At 55.5% G+C, this 8,674-nt stretch overlaps 1 protein-coding gene across 4 annotated transcripts in view; it reads left to right on the forward strand.

Moving 5' to 3' along the window:
• SEC14L1 (SEC14 like lipid binding 1) overlaps window positions 1–4,165 on the forward strand; it is a 44,137-nt gene extending 39,972 nt beyond the window's left edge. For 3 of the 4 annotated variants that reach the window (XM_011362004.2, XM_023531734.1, XM_011362006.2), the window contains 4 exons: window positions 32–283; window positions 1,368–1,543; window positions 1,874–1,975; window positions 3,655–4,165. In XM_011362004.2, coding sequence (XP_011360306.1) covers window positions 32–283; window positions 1,368–1,543; window positions 1,874–1,975; window positions 3,655–3,670 — 546 coding nt within the window. In that variant the 3' untranslated portion in view covers window positions 3,671–4,165. Of the gene's footprint in view, window positions 1–31; window positions 284–1,367; window positions 1,544–1,873 lie in introns of all 4 variants that reach the window. The other variant, XM_011362007.2, reaches the window with a different exon arrangement.
• Window positions 4,166–8,674: the final 4,509 nt, after the last annotated feature.

The raw sequence follows: 8,674 nt of genomic DNA on the forward strand, positions 1-8,674 counted from the left end.
AGCCCGACTCAGTGACCATCTCCTTTTCCAGATTCTCATTCAGATTGTGGACGCCTCTTCGGTCATCACTTGGGACTTTGATGTGTGCAAAGGAGACATCGTCTTTAACATCTATCACTCTAAGAGATCGCCACAGCCACCCAAAAAGGACTCCCTGGGGGCACACAGCATCACTTCCCCGGGAGGGAACAACGTGCAGCTCATCGACAGAGTGTGGCAGCTGGGCCGGGACTACAGCATGGTGGAGTCGCCCCTGATCTGCAGAGAAGGGGAGAGCGTGCAGGTAACACCGCACGCCCGTCTCCACAGCTCGCCCGCGCTGTGCGGAGAGCAGTTAGGGGTCCGCTTTTAGGGGTGGTCACAGTGACTCAAGGGGCCAAGTGAGTCTTCGGAGAAAAAGCTCAAACCTGAGCAGTGGTGTCGGACACAGCCGATGACTGTCTGACACCTACGGTGCATTGAGTTTTCTGTAGAATTGTTTCCTAAAAGTGACATAGCAAGGAAGGAAGAGGCATTATGTGCACACACAGCTGGGATTCGTGAGACTTCCCCAACCACGTCCTTGACCATGTTCCGTTTGTTCCCTTCAGAGGAAGAGCGCCCTAAATAGAAGCGAGAGGAACAAGCACTTGGGGGACTGTTAACTGTCATTAGTGAGCATTCTCATTTCTTTGAAAATGCTTCATCAGTTCACTTATAAAATTTGAGCCAGTTATTTTCAGTGCTTGTGCTCAGAATGTGGTTGTGTACTTCTGACCTTCACACATATTTTACTGCCTTTATAGTTTTCAGAGATAAGCCAGCCAGTGTCTTGGTGGTTTTAGAAGCAGAGTAAAAAAGAGCATTCTATTCAGTTTTAAAAATAATAAATATTTTAAGCTGTATCACAGAATTAATGGAGAAGGTAATTTTCACAGGTTAGCATTCAATATTAGGTGGTCATCTTTTCCACCTGACTATGCTGGTAAGATCATGGGAAGCGTGTCAGAGAGCATTGTCCGGTCCAGGTGACCTCTCGTGACCGACCCTAGGCTGAGTGGAGGTCTCCCCACCTCGAGCTCTTCCATCCTGGCCTTCCTTCCCATGAGGCTGCGAGTCCCTGGGGCGGACAGACTCAGTGTTACCCTCTGTGGCCTTCCCAGCCCTTAGCAGAGGCCTGGCCACAGGACTGGCCCTCGAGTGGAGGCGGCATGGGACCAACCCTGGTAACGAACCAAAGCAGTGTGTCCGTCCCTTGTCCAGATGCCAGTGCTCGCCGCCGCATCCGAGTGGACGCGGGACAGCTCCCTGGGCAGGGTCGCGCACGCACTGTAGGGTGGGGACTGGGAGGGAGGCCTGCTCAGCCAGCTCTTCTCGCCTTGTTCCAGGGCTCACACGTGACACGGTGGCCGGGCTTCTACATCCTGCAGTGGAAGTTCCACAGCATGCCGGCGTGTGCGGCCACCCTGCCTCGAGTGGACGACGTGCTGGCCTCCCTGCAGGTCCCCTCCCACAAGTGCAAAGTGATGTACTACACCGAGGTGATCGGGTCGGAGGATTTCAGGTACGGGCCCCCAGCACGGCTGGGCCACCGCCTGACCGCCGACTGGGTCGGGGGAGCGCAAGACGCGGGTGGGAGGCTTCGGGCCACTTATCATTGCCAGTTCACGATGGCATCTGCGTGTACGAGCGGCAGGGAACCATGTCCCTGAGGGCCCCTGCCCGCTGTTCTGGGCGGTAGGGGTGCTGCGGGGGTTGCAGAGAGGACAAGACTAGCTAGCCATGGGCGTGGGAGGCGGGGCAGCGTGACCGGGAGGCGGGGCAGGGCGAGTGGGAGGCGGGGCGGCGTGAAGCCCCGCCCTCATGCCCCACACTACTCCTGTGCCATTTGCAGAGGTTCTATGACCAGCCTGGAGTCCAGCCACAGCGGGTTCTCCCAGCTGAGCGCCGCCACCACCTCCTCCAGCCAGTCTCACTCCAGCTCCATGATTTCCAGGTAGTGCTGCGACACCCGTGCCAGTGCGGTGGGGACAGCCGTGCCTCCTCGGACAGCCCACCGCGCTCCGCCCACCCGGCAGCCACACTGCGCAGACTCCTCTCTTAGGTAGCAGGTAGCTCTCGAGATGGTAGGCGTGGTCACTGATCTCGAAACCGTCTCCACAGGTAGTTTTAGCTCTCACAACACAGCCATAGGTTTTGTACACAGCGTGCACAGAATCAAGTCAGAGCACAAGGGCTCTCTCGAAAGAAAGTAGTTTCTATACCAATTACGAGTTTGACTTTGTCTCAAATGTCGATGCAAAAAAGTCTTTGAACAATCTCCACTAGTGGATGATGAATTCCTCCACCGTCCTTCAGAGGCGACCTGCGTGGAGCAGAAGCTGCCAGCTGTCCCTAAGGTGCAGTCCTCGCCTTCTCCCTGCTGGTAGTCGGCCTGGCCCATGAGTTAAGTGACAGTCGCTAGATACCTTTTCGTCCAAGCAGACACCGCTTAAGTTGGAAGGACTCAGGCAGCCGGTGCGAGCACCCAGCCCAGCTCCTGGGGGCCAGGTGGATCCACGGTTCTCGAGTGGGTGCTGGCAGGCCCGGGGGTCCTTGGGGACTCCCCTCAGCGCCACGAAGACACCGCCATCATTAAACACGGTTTTCTCTTTCCTCCTCTCCCAGTCTTTTCGGTGCTTCCTGTGCATGAGCTTGGGCAGCGGGTTTCCTCCCCTCTTCGTTCTGTCGCTCACGTTAGTTTGAACTCATCTAGGTTTATGTCCTCTGTCCCTCCATAGCTTAGTGGTGTCAGAGCCTAGGTGACCCTTCTGGTCACTAGAAGGGTGTTCTGCAGACAGAGCGAGTCACGTTTGCTATTCTGAAGCTGTCCAGTCAGTGTTCGCTTTAGCTAACTGCAGTCTCCTTGTGTGGCCACTCGAGAGCACGTGACCTGTAGGAGCCCTGCTTCTTTGCAAAAGGAAGTGGACTTGTGGGTGTGTGTGCCTTTGGTGCTGGAGGGGCCCAGGCAATTGGAACCTTAGTTTAGGTGACAAGACTTCATAGGAGCAAATCAGAATATGAGATTGGTTTGCCTTTTACATTTTCTATTTGATTCCCGGTTGCAAAGCCTGGTCTGTCTTACACTGGCCCTCATTTTCTTGGCTTTTTATGGGAAAAGTGGGTTATTCGTGGATCCGTCTGGATATCGCATCAGATTAGTGTCTGTGATGAAGGTATGTGTGGTGGTGTGTGTGGCAGGGACTGTGCTTTTAAAGACAAGAGCCGAAGTCCCCACAGCTGCCATCGGTGCATGTGACGAGCGCAGGAACCCCAGTCACATTGTTGCCAGTCTGCTGTGCAGGCATGAGGCGGGTGTCCGTGTGGTTGGAGAGCCATAGAGCACGTGTGTGCGCCCCCAGGGGAGGTGTTGGGAGGGCCCAGAAGGAACAGCACAGCCCTCCTGCCCCGTCAGTGACGCGAGGCTCCCCCCGCGCTGACAGCCTTCCTGGAACGCGGCTCTGCGTTTCCTCTGAAAAGATAAACCCATCGTTGGCACCTAAGGCTTGTCTCCAGAAAGCTCGGCCAGGTCAGGCGGTGCATCTGCCGCTTCCAGTCGGTGCTTCCCTTCCACGTTATAAGGACCTGAAGATGGTCCCTTCCTTCTCTCTCCCCCTCTCTTTCTCTGTGTCTCAGATGGCGATTTTGCTGACAGCTGCCAAGAAAGCGCTCCACTCAACAGGCCACACCAACCCAGGGATGTTTGTAGAACTATTTGAATTGCAGCCATTCCCCCCCCCCCGCCCCCAGTCCGAAGACCTGTTTCTTTTAAGTTGATTCAGAAGTGGCACTGTTTTATCCCCAGAGGTGGAAGCGTCTTTAGCGTTCAGAGCACACAACGGCACAGACGCCACAGGCTTACTCACGGGGGCGCGTGCGTGACGGTGCAGCTCGCGCCGCGGCCTCTGCGTGCCCCGCGCTTCCTCAGACCCTGCTGTCACCTCTCCTGTCTTCAGCACTAACCATTCTTTTGGTTTCCTTCTATTTGTGTCTTAATTCACTTTCCTCCCTAAATGCATTATTTACATATCGAATTCTGTAAATGTTTTGTAAACATATTACCTCACTCTTGGTAATACAATACTGATAGTCTTTAAAAGATTTTTTTATTGTTACCAATAATAAATGTGAACCGTTTTAAAGAAAACGTCCCTTTCTTGCTGCAGAGTCTCTCCCGGAGAGCCGGCGTGCTGGGAGACGGGGGACCGAAGGGCGGGCGGTTCCGAGCGCGCGCTGGCGCCAGAGGTTCGAGAGCCGTGTCGCTTGTGTGGCGCCGCTGGCCGGGAGGTGGACGGTCCTGCAGGAGGGTCGCGGCGGGGGCGGCCGGGACAGGGGTGAAGCCCAGTGCTCGCAGGCGCCTTGCCTCCAGGAGGCGTGCTGTGGTTTCTCTTGAACTCCACGAGACGGAAGCACGGCGTGATGACCCGAGACGGTGTTTCTGTACTAATAAAACGGTTCCTTTAAGGTCAGGTGGCCTCAGAGAAACACAGTGGCCAGGTATGGACCTTCAGAGCCCTGGGCCACCTTGCCCCCAGCTCCCGGCCAGTCAGGTCTGCAGGGGTGGCGTGGGCCCGGAGGGCAGAGTAGCGCACAGCTCGCCTGCCACCTGCAGCCCTGGTGCCTCCTGCATCGGGAGCTGTGAGGTCACTCGCTTTCCTAGTCAGCGTCTGCCCTTGAGACCCAACCTGGGAGCCTGGCTGGGACGCGGTGTGGGGAGCCAGCGATGCCCAAATGTGCATGCTCAATCCCACCTCAGCGGCACCAAAATGACCTGCGGGTGACACGGCCGCCTTGTCACCGAAGGAAAGAGGGGCTTTTGCACGACCTGCCTTCACGCTCTCGTGTCTGCCTGTCAGCGAGCCAGGCCTGCTTTGACTCAGCCTTTGGTCTGGCATCAGGTTGCCACGGAGGCAGCAGCGGCAACCTCAGAAACGGGCTGGGGTTGTCTCCCCTATGTGCTGTGCACCCCTCGACTCTCCCGGAGTATGCGGTGAAGTGCAATGTCTTACACAGTGTTTGTAGGGCAACCTGTTCACGGTGGGCCACCCAGCCTCCAAGCTGTGTTTATCCGTAAGTACACTCTGAATGTCAACAGAGCCTTACCCTTGGGTGCCTTTCAGTTCTCGAGTCAGGCCAGGAGCAAACCAGTGGATTGGTTCTGTTGAAAAGCTGGGGCTTGGGAAAGCGGGGGATTCTGGGAAGATGGCTGCGTAGTGGCATCCTCACATAGAAACAGAACAAGCAGATTGCAAAACCTCAAACCTATGGACAGCTGAACCGTGCGTGTAAAAATGGTTAAAATGGCAAACCTTGTTACATACATTCTACTACAGTAATAAAAAAACCCTATGGATTTCACATACGACAAAACTAAGTGATAACATGGCTCCATAAACCCCGAAGAGAGGCACAAACCGCGGTAGTCACAGGACCGACAGATTGGTGGTGGGTCCGAGAGCAGGGCCCTGGCCGAGCCGGTAGGTACCCAGTGGGGAGCACAGTGGCCCATGCGAGCCCAGCAGGTGGGCCATGCCGGGCTGTGCTCCTTCCAGCAGCTGGCGAACCCCAAGGGCTGCTGTTGAGAAACTCCCCAAAGTGACTCGCCAGGGCGTCCTGCTAAAGGACCCCACACTGAGGAAAAAGCAGAACAGGCACAGGAAAGAAGGGAGACCCAGGCCGAAGCAGGCGAGGGCAGTGGCCAGGAAAGGTCTGGAAGCAAATGGACTTGTGTTTTAAACACTTAACAAGCATCAGAAGAGTATCAGAGTCGAGTCCATACAAAGCCGAGAATAAGAAGCAGAATGACACCCTGCAAGCCAGAAAGATGTGCCCACAAAACACAGAAAGCAAGCCTTTTATTAGTGAACTAAGACATTAAGGATAAAGGAGATAAAAGAAAAGCATGAATTAGAAAAAAACCAGAAATGAGGTGACAAAGAATTAGAAGTGAATGAAAAAAGTCACTTCAGAAATTCAGATTGAATCGGAAGGAACACAAAGTAAAAAATATGTGTTTTAAGAGAAATGAAAGGTACAAAAGAAAATTGTACAAATCAGAAAAAGAATAGAGAAAATGAAGGTAAGCAAAGAACAAACATAATGGTAATATTGGAAGGACAAGTACCTGAGAATGACCAAAACCAAGAAATATTTTAGTAAAAGTGCTGGATTTTAAAGAGAAAGATCTTTGAAGGCATCTAGGGGGCAAATCAGGCTTTTCAAAGGCTGAGCGTTATGCAGGGAGAAAATGGAATTATTCAGGTTTTCGAGGAAAGAAAGCGTGAGCCCGGAATTTGTATCCAGCAAACTGACTTTCCAGCGCGTGGGCGCACATGGAGGTGTCAGTGAGCAACGGGCCAGGGAACAGGGCTGCTGCACCAGCCCTTCCCGGGGAATCTCAGGACCTGCTGCAGGTGCCAGCCTGGCCGGAGAGCCGGAGGGCCGAGCTCCGCCCGGCACGCCCCCCTGTCCTGACGGTCTGCGGGGAGCTGCCTCCCGGGAGCGAGACGCACCCTCTGGGAGGTGGAGCCCCTTGCCCGCCCGCTCGGAGGTTCCCCGGGCCGCGCAGGCGCCACCTCGTGGCCGCCGTGGGGGGGCGCATCGCCCCTCACCAGCGGGCGCCGGGCCCCTTCCGCTCTGCCCGGCAGTGGATGGGCCCTGGGCAGCTCTCCAGCCCTCGTGTCTGCGGAAGCCTCACCTCGGAAGGGGCGTGGCGTGCCGGTCCGTTCCGTTCTGTGTGTGCCCGGTCAGACATCATTCTGGGTCTCCGTGAGGGCGTCCTAGAGGAGATGGACGTTTAAATGAGGATTCCTCCCGCCTTCGAACCGGGGCGTTGACGCCTTTTTGCCTTCGGACTGGAACACTGGCTCATCTGGGTCTCCAACCTGCTGGCCTTCAGACTGGAATCACACCATCAGCCCTCCTGGGTCTCCAGCTGGCCAGGCAGCGGTCAGGACCCGCCAGCCTCCACCGTCACCTGCGCCAGTTCCTTACAATGAATCTCTCTACATACACGTCCCATTGCTTCTGTTTCTCTGGAGAACCCTCACCGAGGCAGGAAGTGTGCTCCCAGATCCAGGAACCGCGAAGCCTTTGACTTAGAAAAAACCAGTTAATCTGGAAGTGTGTGTGTGTGTGTGTGTGTGTGTGTGTGTGTTTTCCCATCAGTAAGCTTATACTTCCAAAATTGAATAACATTATAGACTGTTAGACTGTTTAAGCGGGAGAGGGGACGCTTTGAATGGTCTAGTCCCAACTCTTCCAGCTTGAGGAAGGTGAAGCCCAGAGAGGTGTCCAGCTTGAGGAAGGTGAAGCCCAGAGAGGTGACCCCAGGGGATGAAATCGAAGTGTCACCTGACCGTCCCCCTGTTCAGGCACACATGGGAATGGGAGGACAGACCGCTTACTGAACTGAACGGCCGTTAGAGCCAGGGGCTGTGGAGGGAGACGGGGGTGGAGGGGGGAGGGTAGAGAGCTAAACCCAGGCCTTCGAGCACCATGTCGGCCCCACATGTCACCCTCTGTGTGGGACGCTGTCAGCCGGAAGGCGAGGAGCAAGACTGTGGACTCACTGCTCAGTTCAATTCTGTGACCGCCGGACTCAGCTGTTAGGGACGCACGTGCCGGTGGCATGTGCTCCAGTGCTAACGGCGGTGAGCGCTGCTCCCGCCACAGAGGCCCGGAGACGAAATAAGCAGGGACTCGAGTCTGTGTGGGAGCCAGGTTTTCTAGCCGGCGTGGGTCCCATGAGAGTCCGGGTTTGTTTGCTAATGACGTCACCCTGGTTTGCTTGGTTTTAAAACAGCAAATCCAAAATTAATCAATGGAATCGGGTTTCATAGACATGAAGGAGAAGTCTCGTTTCTGGTTCTTCTTTCGTATTGAAATTTTCATTGAAATAACCATAGATGCGAGAACATGCAGTCATAAGAAATCCCAGTCGCCCCCACGGTGACCTCTGCAGAGTCGCAGCCAGGAGGCGGACATGGGGCCCGTTCCCCCTGCCCCGGCCGACTTAGACTCGTTTGTGTGGGGGGGGTGTCGGTTCATGCGTCCGCCACCACTGCCAACACACAGAGCCTTGCCATCACCACAGAGACCCTCGCTGTCACCTTTTCGAAGCCGTAGCCACCTCCCTCCCACCGCCTCCTGTCCCCAACCCCAGCAACCACTGTTCTCCGTTTCTAAAGTTCTGTCGTTTCAAAATGTGACGTAAATGGAGTCACAGGGTCTGCTACCTTTCAGAATTAGCTTTTTTTCACTCAGCATAACTCCCTGGAGACTCGCCCAGGTCGTCGTGTGGACCAGTGGTTCATTCCTGCGGTTGCAGAGTAGGAAGTGATCCATGGGACCCCGATTTGCTCCGCCTCTCGTCCAAAAGGACCCCGGATTGTCTCCTGGGACGAGCGTTCGGGTACCGGTTTTTCCGTGAACGTAAATGTCCATTTCTCAGGGATAAACGCCCGTGAGTGTGAGTGCTGGGCCTGTGAGTGTGAGTCTGGGCCGCGTGAGTGCGAGTCTGGACCCGTGAGTGTGAGTGCGGGGCCCGTGAGTGTGAGTCTGGGCCCGTGGGTGTGAGTGCGGGGCCCGTGAATGTGAGTGCGGGGCCCGTGAGTGTGAGTCTGGGCCCGTGAGTGTGAGTCGGGGCCCGTGAGTG

The sequence above is a fragment of the Pteropus vampyrus genome, unplaced genomic scaffold (assembly GCF_000151845.1).
Source record: "Pteropus vampyrus isolate Shadow unplaced genomic scaffold, Pvam_2.0 Scaffold72, whole genome shotgun sequence".
Taxonomy (NCBI): domain Eukaryota; kingdom Metazoa; phylum Chordata; class Mammalia; order Chiroptera; family Pteropodidae; genus Pteropus; species Pteropus vampyrus.